Source organism: Lolium perenne, chromosome 7, assembly GCF_019359855.2.
Source record: "Lolium perenne isolate Kyuss_39 chromosome 7, Kyuss_2.0, whole genome shotgun sequence".
NCBI lineage: Eukaryota > Viridiplantae > Streptophyta > Magnoliopsida > Poales > Poaceae > Lolium > Lolium perenne.
Genome location: NC_067250.2, coordinates 280,992,391 through 281,010,853, shown reverse-complemented (window position 1 = coordinate 281,010,853; position 18,463 = coordinate 280,992,391). Strand labels below are relative to the sequence as shown.

Here is an 18,463-nt window from a genome sequence, read left to right as displayed (position 1 = left end):
TTCACCATTACGATTTATAATAACTTATCCATCGTATATGGAGTAATGTCATAATTTGAACAACTCTTTGTTTTTATTTGACCAGAGCAAAATGACAATTATTAAGTTCTTTATTATAAATTCTAAGGGCTAGATAGAATGCCAACGACGAACAAAATAACACTTTATTTTTGTTCCAGACGTGCATTCCTATCATATTCCTTGTCAGTTACTTAGGCCATTGTATTCTTGTATTGCGTTGTTTTGTATGACACTTCATACCAACCAATATGGTACAAATACCCAAGAATTTCATTGTGTGACCAAACAAGGAATACATCCATAACATGTATATCATTTATATACACCTGAGCTAGACTTTCTAGTCTTTTCTTTTCTTTCTGCCAAAATATCTTTTGTAGTTTCTCTTTTAGCTTTCCTCATTATTCAGAAAAACACTTTAACATCATTAACTTCTAGGTTTGTTGGTCAAATACCAATAACCTTGAGGTTCTTACTTTGAATTTGATCATCATATGACAAGTGTTTCAGATTTCACTATTAGTAACTTTGTAATATGATGAACAATTTCACTCATAATTTTATCCATCATAACATGGCGACTTTTCCGAGACCATGTCTGTACATGCTAGGCTCGTAAAGTTTAACCTCAGTATTTGCATGTGCAAATCTGGCTTGCACCCGTTGTATGTACAAGTAGAATCTATACCTCAGTATTTGAAACGACGAGTCTTAGCAACGGTGCATACTAAGGACGATCACTTCATGGATATGCGAATATCGTTAGTGCCCCAATAGTTGGAGGATTGGGACGCCTTGCGTCTTCAACCTTCGTACATTCCCATAAAACTTATGAGTTTATGTAGTCTCACCAAATTATATTCTATCATCTTGTAATAAGGTCTTAGATATCATATATATCTCATACCTTGATTATTTCTGAAACTAAATTTTCAGCTCCTTATTTTTCAAACAGATTTGAACTTCAAGTTTCACGGAGACAAGATAACTTTAGGTACTAATTGAAACCATAACTCTCTGAATCAACAATGTGAGGTTTACTAAAAGTTTGCAATAGGACTTAATCATTTCTTGATTCTTTAACAATACGGTACCAATCCGTAAAGTTTCTTGTCAGATTTTAACAGTATTTCTATCTCAATAACAAGACTAGCGCATGGTAGAAAACGGATGCCAATACTACAAAATTAATTCAAAATACTACTCAGTCTATGTTCATGATAATTAGTTCATATTTTAATCTAATTACTAATGAACTCCCACTTAATACAACATCCCTCATAGTTGTTAAGTGGTACACGATCCAAATCCACTACACCAAAACCGATCATCACGTGAGATGATGTAGCTTCAATAGTGAACATCAACATGTTGATCATATCATCCATATGACTCGTGTTCAACCTTTCGGTTTCCGTTGTCCCGATGCCATGTCTGTACATGCTAGGCTCGTCAAGCAAACCCAAGTATTCCGCGTGTGCAACATGGCTTACACCCGTTGTATGTGAACGTTGAGTCTATCACATCCGATCATCACGAGATGCTTCGAAACGATTTAAGCGTGCAACGGTGCATACGAGGGGAGAACACTTTATTATCTTGATATTAATGTGAGGGATCATCTTATAATGCTACCGTCGCGTTCTAAGCAAAATAAGATGCATAAAGGATTAACATCACATGCAATTCATATGTGATATGATATGGCCCTTTAGTCTTTGCGCCTTCGATCTTCATCTTCAAAGCACGGACATGATCTCCATCATCAATGGGCATGATCTCCATCATCGTCGGCGTAGCGTCAAGGTCCATGGCGCCGTCTTCATGGTTGTTCACCTCATGTAGCAACTATTACAACTACTTTGAAATACTACTCAACATGAAATTTAAAGACAACCATAAGGCTCCTGCCGGTTGCCACAATACAATAATGATCATCTCATACATATTCATCATCACATCATGGCCATATCACATCACCAAACCCTGCAAAAACAAGTTAGACGTCTCTAATTTGGTTTGCATATTTTACGTGGTTTAGGGTTTTCGAGTGAGATCTAATCTACCTACGAACATGAACCACAACGGTGATACTAGTGTTGTCAATAGAAAGAGTAAATTGAATCTTCACTATGGTGGGAGAGACAGACACCCACAAAGCCACTTATGCAATACAAGTTGCATGTCAAACGTGGAGCAAGTCTCATGAACGCGGTCATGTAAAGTTAGCCCGAGCCGCTTCATCCCACCATGCCACAAAGATGCAAAGTACTCGAACTAAAGACAACAAAGCATCAACGCCCACAAACAATTGTGTTCTTCTCGTGCAACCATCTATGCATAGACACGGCTCTGATACCACTGTAGGGATTCGTAGCATAGAAAACAAAAAAGATTCCTACCGCGAGAACGCAATCCAAGCCAAGATGCAATCTAGAAGATGGGAGCAACAAGGGGATGAACGAGACTAACCCTTGAAGATTTCCAAAGCCTACAAGAGGAGGCTCTCGTTGCTGCGGTAGACGATCACTTGCCGCTTTCAAAAGCGCGTAGAAGATCTTGACGGTGCCACAATCGGGCAGCACCTCCGTACTCGGTCACACGTTCGGTGTTGATGACGACGTCCTTCTCCCCGTTCCAGCGGGCAGCGGAAGTAGTAGATCCTCCTTGGAATCCCGGCAGCACGACGGCGTGGTGGCGGTGGTGGTAGAGATCTCCGACAGAGCTTCGCCTAAGCTATGTGGGAGAGAGAGGTATGAGGGAACCGCTAGGGTTTGGGAGAGGGGGCGCCGGCTAGGGAAGCCTTGAGGGGGTGCGGCCATGGTGGTATTGATGTGGCCGGCCAGCCCCTCTCCTCTCCTCTATATATAGGTGGAAGCCCCAAGGTTTAGGTCAAAGTCTCCGAATAAGACCCCAACATAAACCTTCCATGTGACCAAACCTAGGGGGAGTTTGACTCCCCCCTTTCCTTGGTGGGGTGGCCGGCCACCATGGGGAGGAGTCCACTTGGGACTCCTCCTCCCTTAGGCTGGCCGGCCAAGGTGGGTGGAGTCCCTCTGGGATTCCACCTTCCATGCTGATTTCTTCCGGACTCTGTAGAACCTTCTAGAACCTTCCAGAGAAAATACCGGATCATTTTCAAACCTAGAAAATGACTTCCTATATATGAATCTTATTCTCCGGACCATTCCGGACCTCCTCGTGATGTCCTGGATCCCATCCGAGACTCCGAACAAAACTTCGAACTCCATTCCATATTTCCATATCTACTTAAACGACATCAAACCTTAAGTGTGTCACCCTACGGTTCGCGAACTATGTAGATATGGTTGAGACTTCTCTCCGACCAATAACCAATAGTGGGATCTGAAGATCCATAATGGCTCCCACATATTCAACGATGACTTAGTGATCGAATGAATCATTCACATACGATACCAATTCCCTTTGTCACGCGATATTTTACTTGTCTGAGGTTTGATCATTGGTATCTCTATACCTTGTTCAACCTCGTCTCTTGACAAGTACTCTTTACTCGTACCGTGGTATGTGGTCTCTTATGAACCATTCATATCCTTGCAAGCTTATTTAGACGACATTCCACCGAGAGGGCCCAGAGTATATCTATCCGTCATCGGGATGGACAAATCCCACTGTTGATCCATATGCTTCATCTCATACTTTCCGGATACTTAATCTCACCTTTATAACCACCCATTTACGCAGTGGCGTTTGATGTAATCAAAGTACCTTTCTGGTATAAGTGATTTACATGATCTCATGGTCGAAAGGACTAGGTAACTATGTATCGAAAGCTTATAGCAAATAACTTAATGACGTGATCTTATGCTACGCTTAATTGGGTGTTTCCATTACATCATTCATATAATGACATAATCTTGTTATTAATAACATCCAATGTTTATGATCACGAAACCATGATCATCTATTAATCAACAAGCTAGTTATACAAGAGGCTTACTAGGGACTTCTTTGTTGTTCACATAACACACATGTATCAATGTTTCGGTTAATACAATTATAGCATGATATGTAAACATTATCATAAACACAAAGATATATTATAATAACCATTTTATTATTACCTCTTGGGCATATCTCCAACAACCTTGACACCAACCACCAGAACTAGCACCAAACTCTGCAAATAAAGACCTCTAAATGCTAGAACCGGCAAGTGAGCGAGCAACACAGAATGAGGGGTACCCTCTTCATCGTATCTAGCTGTGGTCAGCATGGAAGACTGATGTATCACGACCCACTTCAAAAATTTCCACCTACACGGCCAAGGTGACAGACTAACAAGCACAATTGGCTGCCACCCTACATGAGATCGGCTATCTCCATCCGGGGAGGTCGCTCTTCATTCAGGGCCCTCCGCGTTAGACGGACCGACAAGATCTCGACCACCACCATCATCAGCGCTAGCGCAATCCTAGGAGTGCTTTGGTGGAAGCAATGTGAGAAGAAATGAGGATGGAGAGGGATACGGTGCGGGGTTTTCCCCACGAGTCGCCACCGAGGAGGTAAGACTAGTCACGATGACAAAAATTTGAGAACATTTTACACATCTGAGCACAACATTAAGACCTGCCACAATACATTAGTGTTAACTTGAATATGTGCAGAACTCCATTTTTGGTATTTGGCTACAATGGCTTGCACCACTTCCATGTTGACAAAGAATCTACTACTCGCTTCGTTCAGAAATAGATAACTCAGATTTATCTAGATTCACATGTACCTAGACATATTAATAAGTGACTCAGATTTGTGTAGATTCACATGTATCAAGGCGCATTTTAGTGTTGTTAATCTAGATAAATTCGAGTAACTTATTTCTGAAAGGAGGATGAAATACTTCATGTCCAAATGGGATTACGCCCTTTCCATTACTTGCATAACAGAAATACATATGTCCAACAACAGAGATAGGAAACTGGAAAAAAGGAACAAAGTGGAAAAGGATTTTGGTAGGAAAACCCGTTACACACCCTCGGCATCAAGAGCACTCGACCCTCCGTGATCATCGGACGCGTTGTTTGCCATACAACCTATCATACACTACTAAATTGAACAACAAGAAGGCCAAAGGACATCCCAGATAAGTTCTCCATACAACCCAAAAGGTGAACACTTGTTCCGACTCCTCGCACTCGACCCTCCGTGATCATCGGACGCGTTGTTTGCCGCCGTGTTACTTGACGATCCCGACGAAGATGCGCTAGCCAAATATCTTGCCAGCATGTCCGACGCCCAGCACCTCCGCAAATCTTCAGCACGCCATCCTCACAGTAAATCCATCCCAAAAACGGAGAAACGAACATATATAAAAGATAATCACCACATGAGATATCACCAGCTTCTTTTCAAAAGTTTTTTGATTCCAAACTTTCCAGACCCCCCAAAAATCGCCAACAATATATGAAATTGCCTACCATGTGGAAAAAAAATGATACAACCCAGCAATGCTTTGCCACATAGAATTAGGGCGCAAATTTGTTACAAGAGTCGAAACCAAGGTTCCCTGGATCAGCCTAGCATTTTCGGTTTGACCACACAAGAAACAAATAGGAGAACCAGTTCCCTTTTTAAAGGTTGTCCCTTGTCAAAATAGCATTTCAAAAAAGTTGCTACAGGAAGATTTTTATCTTAGAGGGATCTTCACTTTCTTGATCCAATTGTTATGAGACCCATCCACATCTTTTTTCAACAATTGATAAACAGATATTTGTAGAAAATCTCTTATTACCTGTCAAATTCCACATCATTTCATCGGCCACGTACCGTCTCTCCTTCTCTAGTAACGGTAACAAATGGTGACCTTTTAAAATGAGATCTGTCACAAAGTGAATATGTGATGGCTAGGTATAAAGAAGTGAATATGTGATGGAAACAAGAAACTGGTAGCTATTCGCAAAAAAAAAAAGGTAGCTGAATTAATCGGATCTTTCATCGGGCATCTGCTACATTCTCCGTCGTCTCTAAATAAAACCCTTATTTCAGATATGTTACTTTCCGCATATATAGATAAGAAAAGATGAAGCAGATGATGTACTACTATTGGTTTCCATACTCATTGATCCTTCCATGAAATTAACCAACGATGACGAGTCAACACATCATGCATGCATCTATGCTACACATCATGCACGCATGTGGCTGTTTGCACAATTGCACTATGTACGAACTGCAATCTAGAATAACCAAGCAAGAAGAAAAACTAGTTTAAAGTTAAACTCATCAATCTAAGTACGTAGGGCACGGCCCGGGGTGCTGCTGCTATGATAGGACGTGCAAGTGCTAGCTACCTAAATGGCCTTCTTCCCCCTGCCGCTGCCGGAGCCGCCGTTCTTGCGGCCGAGCTGGCGGAGCAGCTCTTCGAAGTCCTCCTCGGCGCAGGGCACGTGTAGCCCGGCGGCCTGCGCGAAGCCGAACTCGTCGGCGGCGCGCTCCATGAGGTCCCGGAACGCCGGCTCCCGGAGATACCCCGTGGGCACCACGAACCGCCGCGCCTCCTCCCCGACGTACACGGCAAAGTACCCCTTCGGCAGCGCACTCTCGCCGCCGCCGCCCGGCTGGTCCAGCAGCGCCACCCGTAGCCCCGCGGCCTCCTCTTGCGCCGCCGCGTCCTTCTTCTTCTTCCTCCCACCACGTACCTTCTTGGGCGCCCGGAAGTAGCCCATCACCATCATCGTCGCAAGATCGCGGCGCGCCTCGTAGCTTCTGATTTCCGGCTGCCGCCGTCGTGTCTTCGTGCAAGAAGAAGAGTACGTTGGTGTAGTGGCGTGCAAGCTTTTCTGGTCTCAGCGAGATTACCGGAGAGAAGCTAGGGATGGGTCAGTTAATGGATGCGGGAGATGGTGTAGGTGGTGGGGTTGGCGCCTGGTCGTGGGTGGGTGGCCGCCATGGTATGCTCGTTGGCGTGGAAGACGACGTGGTCTCAACTTTTTCTCTAGCTTGTGTTGTGTTCTGCACTTCTTCTGCTCTGTAACTGCAACTCGTTAATGATTAGGTGGTACGGCCGGCAAGCTAGCGCTTGGGTTTTATACTGGTGCAGTCGTGGGTACAAAGATAAAGTCAGTTATAATTAGATAGATATTACCTCCGTTCTAAACAGAGGTTAATTAGTACTAGCTATTTAAAGGGAATTGCTAATTCTCATTACATTGAGAACTAAGCTAGTGCTCAATAGACTCTCGCAACGTCAGATTTGCGTTGTGATTTTATTTTTAGTTGCAGGATGGGTTGTAACTGAATTTTTTTTGTTGCAAGTTAGATAGCAACTACGTAAAATGCATCCAAACCGTTAGGTTTGCTTCGTGATTCGTACTAATGGTAAGTTAGAATACAAATTGTAATTGAGATTCGATGACATCATTGTACTTAGAACTAACTTAGTCCTCAGTAGGCCGAGAACTAGTTAGACCCAAAATGTTCTATGCAGTAATTGCGATAAAATTAATTTTGTTTACTAAGTTAGCAGGAGAACATAAGCGTTGATGATCATCTTCTAAAAGTACATGAAGAAGTTATTGGGAACTTTTTTTCCAAAAGGAGAAAACTTATGGTGAATTTCAATTTGGCTCCAGTCTTCAAGTTTTTTTTTTTAAATCGAAACGATATAATTGATATTTAAAGTTTCAAAAAACACATATTGTTTTCGACGGATAGATATACTTGTGCTCTGTTTACATGTATTATATTTATCAAATAATAGTGCATTTATTTATACGCTAGACAAAAAAGACATATGCTTATGGAAATTCGTAAGTGCATACTACACAATGTTCACATCTACGTTGTACCAGTAGATTTTGTTCTTTCCAAAAAGTAATACTCCACAGTAAATTAGAGGCTGCCGTCTCCATCAGCAGCGGAGGGCCGGCGCGGAAGTGCGGGACAGACACCATTTGTCGCCGCCGTGCAGGCCGGATTGACGAAGTTCGCTACCGTGCCGTTGGTGTGATGTGGACGAGCGGAATTTATGGAACAAGCAGTACAAGAAGGTACGTAAAGCTTGTAGGGATAGAGTACGGCCTAATATCCGCTGGCCGGCTGCTTTCTCCACCTATCTCCACTTAACCTAATCCATCTCCCGTCATTAACAATTTGTCTTTCTTCCGCTCTAAACAAAACAATTGCTATCGTTCTTCTTTAATTACGTCCTTATCGGTGTCCGGCGTGCATGGCATGCACCTTAATCATAATCCCCGGTCAAACTTGGCTGCCAATTGTATACTCTCAATCTAAACCATCGCTCTCAGGCTGTACCTTTGAATGTTGATGGCAGTCACGGTACGAGCTAGAGCAGCTGGAACGGTACGGTAAAAACCCATTGCTCTGTTCACAATAAATCTTATGAAGATCAATTTGGAGAGAGTTTATATATTCAGGTTAACTCAAAACTCAACCAAATTGCAAGGTTTGTTTGGATAAGCTGAAGAACCTGTGGGTAATCCAAACATCTGAACTCTACTGAATTGCCCTCGTTTAGACACCTTTTGGGCGGGGGCATGATATTCTAGTGGCGACATGGTTTCGAAGGAATACGTTTCCCTGTCCTAGGAGTAGGAGTGATGTACTGACCATACATGATATTCCCTCGGTTCCATAATTATTTGTAGTTTTATTTTAAATTTAAACTAAAACCACAACAAGAATTATGAAATGGGGGGAGTATATACTATCCTAGCTAGTTGTTGACAACACATCAGACGGTAGGTTCGTAATGCATCATGAACTTATGTATTTTAATCTTGAAACTTTAGCATGCCCATGCTATTATTTTCCACCTTTTGTCCCTCCACCCATCATGAATTTTAATTTGTTTCAGAAAACTACATTATGTATATTTGTTTTTCCATGCCTGAACGATGTATTGAATTTTTGGGTAATGAGGAGAGATAGAGGGGGATCAGAGGAGGGGGGGGGGGGGGGGGGATGTGCAACTGCATTGCTTTTTGTTCTTATATTTGCACATAACGGTTTTTCAATGCACCATGAATATTCAATACTTGCACATTCTTATGTGCAACTTGTATGCAAAATGAATATTTTATACTATCATATATGTTGAAGTTTTACTTTTTGTTTCAGAAGTTTATGTGCCCAGTTGCACTTCAAAATACACAACTTGCACATTTAAAGGATATGCACCCTGTATTCTGTAATATACAAATGATTTTTTCTGTTTCTGCATGTATTTTTTATGACATGCTAATGATTTTCGTTTTACTGAATATTAATTTTTCAGTTTTTATTGCATTTCACAATTTTCAACTTTATAATTTGGTTGACTTAATGTTTCTATAATTCCAATCCACTGAACAACATGAAAAGTTCTAATAACTGGTGCAATCGGAACCTAGAAGAATATGAAGTGGTTTCTTGAAAGATTAAAAAAAATACTATCTAATGTGAAATGGATAGCATTGGATGGGACTTTTGGAAGAAATAAGGCACAAATTTCAAATATTTAGGTGGTGAAGATGATATATGTGGTCGCTAGTAAGAGGGGCGTTGCATTGTCCATCGCTTCAGTTATCGATTCATGTTATCCCCCAAGCATCGAATTTGGAGAGCACAACACAATCTATGAGACTATGAGAGACGAGACAACTCCTTTTCTAAATAACACATCCACGATGTTTTTCCTCTCAAATCACTTATCAATTAAGTGACACCAGTTTGTTTCTTGCATACCATCACTGTCAACTCTGTCTTGACGGAGAGCCTGCATGCCAAAATTGACAATGTGCCTCCTAATTTCACAACTGTGGCGCTCATCCGGAAGTTTGGTGAGGAAGCACCGGAATTGCCCACTTTATGTAAAATGTTAGACTAATTTTCACTATTTATTCCAATTTAACCAATAATATATATGTGAAGTCATAAGATTCATCTTCAGAATCATCTCTGCATGCCTGTGACTTTTTTTACCATTAACAAGATAGTGTATGAAATATTTGCGGTCAAAACTAATATTTAAACAGCCAAAACACGCATTATGTGTTAGTAGCTAGTGCAATTGAGATAGTATCGATCCGCACAATATGTATTCGGGGTTTTGGGTGGCAACGAATATTATTCCAAATGATGTTTGTGAAAAAACAATGTAAGAAATTTGATTACATAGTTAAGTATCACGTTGAATGTAATTGCTTTATATTCACACTAGCACTAGCTCATAGTGGTTGAATGTTCTAGTGGTGACCTCATTTTGACAAGTGCCTAGATACGTATGCATTATACTTCCTCCGTTTTCATACCTAAGGCCATCACGCATTTTGAGTTAGAATTTTCACTAACAATTTGTTCAACAAAATACGAGTTATATGTCACCAAAAGTATATCATTGGATTCATATTTGAAAGACTTTTCCAACAATATGTTTTTGATGTCATATAACTTATATGTGGCTGGCTAAATTATCAATCAAAGTTTTGGCTCGAAAAAAGAAGTGACCTTACATATAAAAACGGAGGGAGTAAGATATTGAGGTTGGTCCAATACACATGACGGGATTGGGTTCTTCTCCACATAGTGCATTAACTTCGATCGCGAGGAATCATATGATGATTTTTATTATTTTTATGATGGAAAATACATTTTCTATCTTTGTCCTCTAAAGAGTTGTGGCTGGCACCACATGCCCTTTGTTCCGTGTGCATGACAAGATCAAGCAGCCATCTCAACTGCCCACTAATCACATCCTTTGCCGAAACAAAAGAGAAGCAAACAAAATGTTACAGTTATTCTGTTATTATGTTGCCTTCATTTTGCTGTTTGGTTTTATTTATAAAGTGAAGCTTACGCCTTTGATCTGGAAATATTGTATAAATTTCCCAACACCAGTATTGGTTATAGTATTCAATGCGTTGCATATTATTTTCTGAAGCAAAAGGTAGACAAATCTTAACCATATGGCATGTTTGGTTTCACACAATTCCATTTCTCGCATCTAGGGAGAAGAGTTTAACAATTTTCTTCTCTACGAGAAAATTCTACCATGCATAACATGGTTCTTAAATCATCCCGAAAATTGGCCCGCGAGGAACACTCGATTACACCATTTCCACGCGTGTAGGCGCTAGCAAGGGTAAAAAAGGGCCTTTCATTCCTCCATGGATGCGAGTATATGTAGGTAACATTGCCTCTAACCTAGTTCATCATAATTCTCCTCTGATCTAAATAATGGTGCTTCGTTTCGAGGTAAGATCTATATGAAAAAGATGTTCCTTGACATTGCGAATCTATTGCCGAAACGGTTACTAGTTTTAGTTTCCTCGAGTTTTTGAATATCTATTTCGTGTTCATATTTGAAGATTGTTTGGGAGAATCTTGTCAAATCATTGCACACGGTTGCCCATTTAAAATTTCTTGGAAGAGTAGCTTCATCTCACTGTTTCACACAACTTTCATGTTCAAAGGTTTTTGTTTTTGACATTCATGGACGAGTAGATATACAAGAAAATGTAGATTTACTCGTCTACGAATGTCAAAACCGATAACTTCCAATACGAAAATTGTGTGAAACTATGAGATAAAGTTACTTCTCGAAAGATATTTCAAATGGTCCATGTACGATGAGTTTGATAAAATTCATCCATAAAAGCTTCAAATATGAACACGAAATAGAGCTTTAAGCACTCAAAGAAACTAGGAATCATTCACGGAAATAGAATCATGACGTTAAGACACATCTTTATCTTTGTAAACCTTATCTCAAATCGAAGCATCGTTAGGTAGATTAGAGGGGATTAAAATTAAATTACGGTTTTGCTATATCTCAGTCAACTGAGATTTTCTTAAGTCGAAGTCACTTACCAAAATGTGCTTTGAGTTGCACTTTTCTGTTAAAACAGTGCAATTGCACTTTTCTGACAAAAATGTGCAACTGAACCGAGTTGCGCTTTTCTTTGAACTGTAGTTGCACTTTTCTGAGTTGACTGAGACTTAAGAAAATCTCAGTCAACTAAGACATAGGCACACCCATTAAATTAATCTAGTTTAACACAACATAGGTCAACGTGCATGTAACCAAAATGGAACTGTTACCAAATATTTTATAGTGCATAAACATGCCTAAATCAAGTTTCCATTCATACAGCCAGCAAGCCAAGTTGCATAAGGAGAGAAAAACCCATGTGAGTACTGTTTCTTCATGAAGCCGTCATTGCATCTTTCATGTTATTCAAATTCTTCTCTAAATGACGACTGGCTGGCTCTGGCTGAGGTGAGGCCGTCACATCTACACGGCCAAAGTGGCATATTCGAGCATCTAGTTAGCATCGTTGCCCTCTGGCAATACAGATCAATAATAATAGTAATAAATAGAAACATGACAACACAAAATCAAGACGTACGTGTTATTACGCGGTTCTTGTGCTCTGTACTTGCAAATGTGAAATGTGATCAGGTTTGATAGGAGAGAAATGTGATTAGGTTTGATAGCTTCCTTACCCAACCAGCACATGATTCCTGAAACTACACACCCAAGATAAGCTTATTTTGGTTCTAGCAAAAAGAAGAAGCTCAATTTTCTGATCTTATCAGTGAACACGATCTTCCCAGAATTTTCCTTACCTTGAATATAATCCACACCGCGTGTACGTACGTTACGGTTGATGGCTCCCTCCACATTTTCCCGTCAATGATTAGTTCACTTGACTTTTTTTTCGACAAAGAGTTCACTTGACTTGACTATGCTTGGCGCCAAACCACCGTCTCCGTCGCCTTTTAAAATTGAGATTGTCGCCTTTTAAAATTGAGATTGAGATTCTCAATCAACTATACACAGGAAGTATGAACCGGGGAACAATCAAGGGAGCTCGGATTTCTCCGTCTCCGCTTAATGAATTGTCATCTGTGTACGTGTTTCTTCCGCACTTACATCAGTATCGTCAGTCTCTGGATCGATCAACTCATATAGATCGTGAGAGGTGTGGTACAACGATCCAGGCCGGTCAAACTGTTGGCAGAGATTTTCGATGATCTTGCGGGGTTGGATGGTCGTCTCAGGCCGGTGACAACGTTTCTGATAAGTGCATAGCTAGCTACTTCCTCCTCCTCAACATGCGTCATTTTTTTAAAGGTAAAATATTAAAGATTGGCCAAATAAATATTTTTACCATCAAATATATTTTTATATTATGTGCATTGATATATTGAAGATGTTGATAATACATTTTCTGTATATTTGATCAAACTTTGTACATTTGACTTCAACTTCGACCAAAAAATGTCAGCAGCGCATATATATCGAGAAGGACATAGTAGATATGATACAATGACGAGTTTTTTTTTGTTTATTTAGAACCAATGTGCAAATAGTGGCGGGCGCAGGATTTTGTGAGTGTGTATTCAAAGTTTCAAAGGGTACAAATTATTTTACCGTCTAAAGCCTAGTTTTTCGCGTGTATACTATGACTACAACACACATAGATTTGGTTCACCTGACCACCAGTGCTTATGGGTTTCATAATATTTAAAAATTATACTTGTATGTTTCAAAAAAATCATAAATTTTATTGCATGAATATATTCACATGTTCTGAATATTCGTGCAAAGTTTCGGTAGAAATTACGTTGTATTATGAGCCACAGAAAAATAACCAAATTTGTGGATGTTTATAGGGATGGAAATTTTAATTTTTGCCAGAAATTTGTCGTTTTAGTATAGCACAAAATACAACATATTTCCATCCGAAATTTACACCCTACCTTTAGAATGTTTATATGTATGTGCATATTTATTTTCAGATTTTTTAGAATCATAAAAAATATGTTTTTCAAAAATCAGGAACACTGGTTCTCATGTGCCAACAGTATAATACGTAGAAGATATGATACAACATATGATTATGTGCAACAATTTGAGCCCAATATCACATACTCGTAGAATAGATCATAACATGTGATCAACTTATAAAAGTTCTAATTGTTCAATATAACAAAGAAGATATATCTGGAATATATGCTAATTTAGAGAATAGCAAAATAAAAGGAAGGGTCACAAGTTATAGGCAACTTTCTGATCCTTCAAGCAATTAATGCAACCTATAAAATTTAATTAAAAAACTAAAATAAGATATTGAAGGTGGTCTGGATTTTTAATACTTCCTCCATCCTAAAAATAGGTGTCTCATTTTTGTGTAGATAGGAATGTATCTAGATGCATTTCGGTTAGAGATACATATGTACCTAGATAAAGTTGAGACACCTATTTTTTTTTAGAAACACAGACGCTCACATACACGCGCATACGCTCACCCCTATGAAAACACACGCATACCCTACCTCTATGAGCACCTTCGAAACACTGAGCTAGCCCATTCGATCTTCAAATTGATGAAGTCACCACATATGCCTCGCTGTCGATGGGAACGTCGCCTCTTACTAAATGAATATTCCTCCTTTATAAAACAGACAGATGTCAAACCTAAGGTTTGAATTCTGGTTGGCTGGGGATACAATCACTGAATTTCAACTAATTCAATTGAAACTGAAGGTGGTCTGGATTTTATTGTACCTCAATGAACTGGCTCAGAACTTCAGATTACTGAAGAGTATCGAGCAGCCGGTTACGGGATTCCTTCCTCGTAAACACAGCCAAAGGCCAAACAAAACCCAACATGATTGCTTCTAAGTGCTTAGTTCCGACAAATACCCAGTTCGCCTACTAGGATCCAATACTGGCATGTTATGTTATCTCCAAATAGTTGACCTCGTACATCAGTTAGACAACTGAAATAATTCACTTTTGTAGGATGAGCTTAGCTCCCGCCGGTGTGGCGGCCGCACAGACCAGTTGGCGATTATTGATGGATCGGTGAATTTTCATTTAAAAAAAGAGCTCAGACGCGGAAGGTTTCAAGAACTTCGTCTGGTTTGGCTGATTGGAAAAAGGACGGTGAAAAGCCAAAAGGAGAACTCCATGAGAAGGAAAATTTCCTAGGTGGCTGCCACATTTATCTACAGCCAGGATCCACCGGATAAATTGTTCATAAATTTTTGAAGGGGTAAGTATTGACACACATTTTACTAAATGGGGTAATTAGGACAAAAGCTTGCTAAATAGGGTAATTAGTGTCAGAAATCTCAAACTAGGCAGAAACTCAATTCGGCTCCCGGGTGCGTATGATCCCTCTACCATAAAAACATATTTCCAAGTGTTAAAATTTTTTGACAAAAAAGTTTACATGTACATCTCCATAATATATGTGTATTTGTCAAGTTTCACGAAAAAATAATATTTTTTGTAGTCTAAGCGAAAAAGAGAAAATTTATCTTGTGACAAGTCTTTGTTTCAGCACCGAATTTTGTCTTTTTTACACACGCCACATGACATGTCGATTTTTCATGAAACGACTTTGTGAGCGCATAGCACATGAAGATGTACGTGCGAAATTTTTGTTTCAATTTTTTGACATTTTAAAATGTGTCTAACATGTATTTCAAAATAAATGGAGCATATGCTCCCATGTGCCAAAACATCACTCCCCAAACTAGGAGGTAAAAAAGTAAATTACCTGTTTTAAAGAGATACTGGTTGGAGAGTCGATGTCTCATCGATGCACCATACTCTTGCTAAGCGAATATTCTGTAGTGAGTATTACGTGCAAGGTAAACTTTATTATTTCGGGAAAATAGGATAAGAAAGCTGGTTTGATCAACAAACATGGCCTTTCACTTTTCCGTAACTTTAATAGTCCATGTCGCGTATACGTATGGCTCCCCATTTTTTGATCATGTTACTCCCTCTATCTTCTGAAACTTGTCCGAGATTTATTAAAATTTAGATGTATCCAGATACTATTTAGTGTTTAGATATATTTAAATTTAGATAAATCTCAGATAACTTTCATAGAATGGAAGAACGGAAGAGTAGTTAGTTTGACGCCTAACTACGATTGCCGTCTCCTGATAATGTTTCATTTAAAGATGAGACTTTGCAGCAGCCAGCCAGCAGGTGCAACTTGCAAGCAACCAACTAACCGGAAGTATATATGAACCAAGTAACTAAACTGAGATTCTGATTACATGTTTTTTTTCGATTATGGTGGTTGAAATAGGATACTCCCTTCGTCCCATGGAGCTTGTCTGAGGTTTGGTAAAATTTGAATGCATAAAGATGCTATTTAGTATCTATGTACGGGAGCGGCGGCGCATCATCGACACGGTCTAGAGGTTGAAGATGAAGGGCTTCTCAAGGATCTCGTTGTAATTTTCGTTTTTTTGGTACTTTGTACTGTTCATTGTTTTTTAATGCCAGTTCTATTCAAAAAAAAAATCTAGACAAATTTCAGACAATTTTCATAGAACAAAATAAGTATGATGCATCTTGGTGTCTGTGCTCCTAAGTTAAAAGAAAAAACTTAACAGATGTAGAACATGTATAATATACTCCCTCCGTTCCAAAATATAAGGCGTCTAGTCAAAAGTTAACATTTTATAAATTTGACCAAATTTATACACAAAACTAGAAACAATTACATTACTGAATTAATATCAATACATTCACCATAAAATATTTTTTTAATGTGTCCATTCAATATTGTAGATGTAGATATACTTCTACATATTTATTAAAAGTTAGTAAGGTTTGACTTTTGTCTAATTCTTAGACATCTTACATTTTAGGATGGAGAGAGTATATCTCTAAAACATGTCAAAAAATTTCAGAAAATGGTGCTTCGTAACTCAAGTTTCGAGCTAAAACATGTCTATTTACACGGTGTAAAGAAGTGGCGGATGACGTACTACATGGGTTGTCTTATGAATGTCATGATCCATCCATGCAAATGAAATTTTGAGTCCCCAGCATTAGACATGAGAGGTTCTCTCTATTAGCAGCAAAGGCAGTGAAACCCTTGACCTTGCAGTCTCGACGACGGTGTTACGAGCGCCGCTACCTTCTTGAGGGCCTCATCGTGGAGTTCCCGTCATTTGATCTTGCTTCGGCGGCTTCGGTGAAGCCTTGAATTTTCTTGTACCTTTATTTATTTGTTTTTATCTGCTTTGTAAGAGATCTCCGTCACCTTATGTCGATTCAACCGTGTGCCTTTAGATTTATAAAAAGGAAGGAAAGCATGTTTTGAGGAAACTGCTGGCCTGTTGAAGATTTGGGTGCAGCTGATGCGGACGCGCACGCCCAGGGGTAAAGTACGACAAGGTACAAAGAACTTTGCGGTGGTGGAGTACGGCCTAATATCCGCTGGCCGGCTGTCTCCATCTCCTCTTAATCTAAGCCATCCTACACCAATTAATTATCGTTTTTTGCTTCCGTACGCACCCACCACAAACTCGTCAAACCGCGAAAACACGTGGACGGTTAGGATTCGTTCATACCGATTCGGGTCTGGGGGCATGATCGTCATTTCCTGTGGACTTCGGGTTTGGCTGGGTTCGTATCAGCCCACATACAAGCCCGTATGACCCATACCTCTATGTATTATACGCCTACGTGTCCACGCGCGGCCACGACGGAACCGCCGAGATATAAATGTCTTTCTCCCCTGTCCTCTTCAGCACATCTATCCAAAGCAAAAGCAATCCCCAAATCGGGCAAAAAACCCTAGGTCAAGAACAGCAGAGCTCGCTCTCGTGCTCGCTCGCGCTCGTCCATGGAGACGGGGAAGGGGAAGGAGGGGAAGGGCAAGGAGGCGGCGGTTGACGACACGCAGTTGGCGGCACCATCGGCGGCCGGAGCTGCCCCAGATCTGAGCTCCGGTTGGGGCCAGACGGCAAAATACGGCTGGCCGGTGGCTGCACCGGCAAGCAAGAAGCGTGCGCACGAGACGGAGGCGCAGATGCGGCGGCGGAAGAAGAAGAACCAGAAGACCCGAGAGAGGCAGGAGAGGAAGGCGGCGGGGCTCAAGATCAACAGCCCCGACGACGTGCCCACCTTCGAAGAATTCGACTCCGCCGACCCGTCCGAGGTAAATTTCTCAACCTCTCAACCTTTTTTTTGCTTTACATACCATTTTTTTGCACATTTGGGGTTGTTGGCAAAGAAAACAGGGCATCATGGTCATGGTTTCTCAATCAGGCCATGGTTCAGAGCGGTTGCCTTCCGCTTCGATTGTGGCCTAAGCACATGCATTTGCATAATTCCCTAGAGAAACTAAGCAAGATGTAAATGGTAATCTGACAAGTCGTCCATATGTACCTGTGCCTTTTGGCTCATCCAATTAGTAACAAGAGAAATTCAATGATCTTTAATCACACCCCTTGGAACATTGGTGTTGTTTGCTTCCATACTCTTGGTTGCATCAAAATAGAGTGATTTCATATTTGACTTATGTTGCCTCCATCGTTCTCCAATTGTTTTTAATATATACTTTTCCAATCGAGGAGGGTAAAGAAACCTCATCTACATATCCAACAAAAGTAATATTATCATAACATGAAATGTAAA

General features: G+C 40.3%; 1 protein-coding gene across 1 annotated transcript; it reads right to left on the bottom strand.

The window, feature by feature from the left end:
* Window positions 1-6,092: 6,092 nt before the first annotated feature.
* On the bottom strand, window positions 6,093-7,046 carry LOC127317666 (auxin-induced protein 10A5-like). The gene has a single exon (XM_051348256.2). The coding sequence runs from the start codon at window positions 6,735-6,737 to the stop codon at window positions 6,354-6,356; it is 384 nt and encodes a 127-aa protein (XP_051204216.1). The 5' UTR covers window positions 6,738-7,046; the 3' UTR covers window positions 6,093-6,353.
* Window positions 7,047-18,463: the final 11,417 nt, after the last annotated feature.

Bases quoted from the DNA above. Each gene is read 5' to 3' on its own strand.
- LOC127317666 (XM_051348256.2), bottom strand. From the start codon at position 6,737: ATGATGGTGATGGGCTACTTCCGGGCGCCCAAGAAGGTACGTGGTGGG.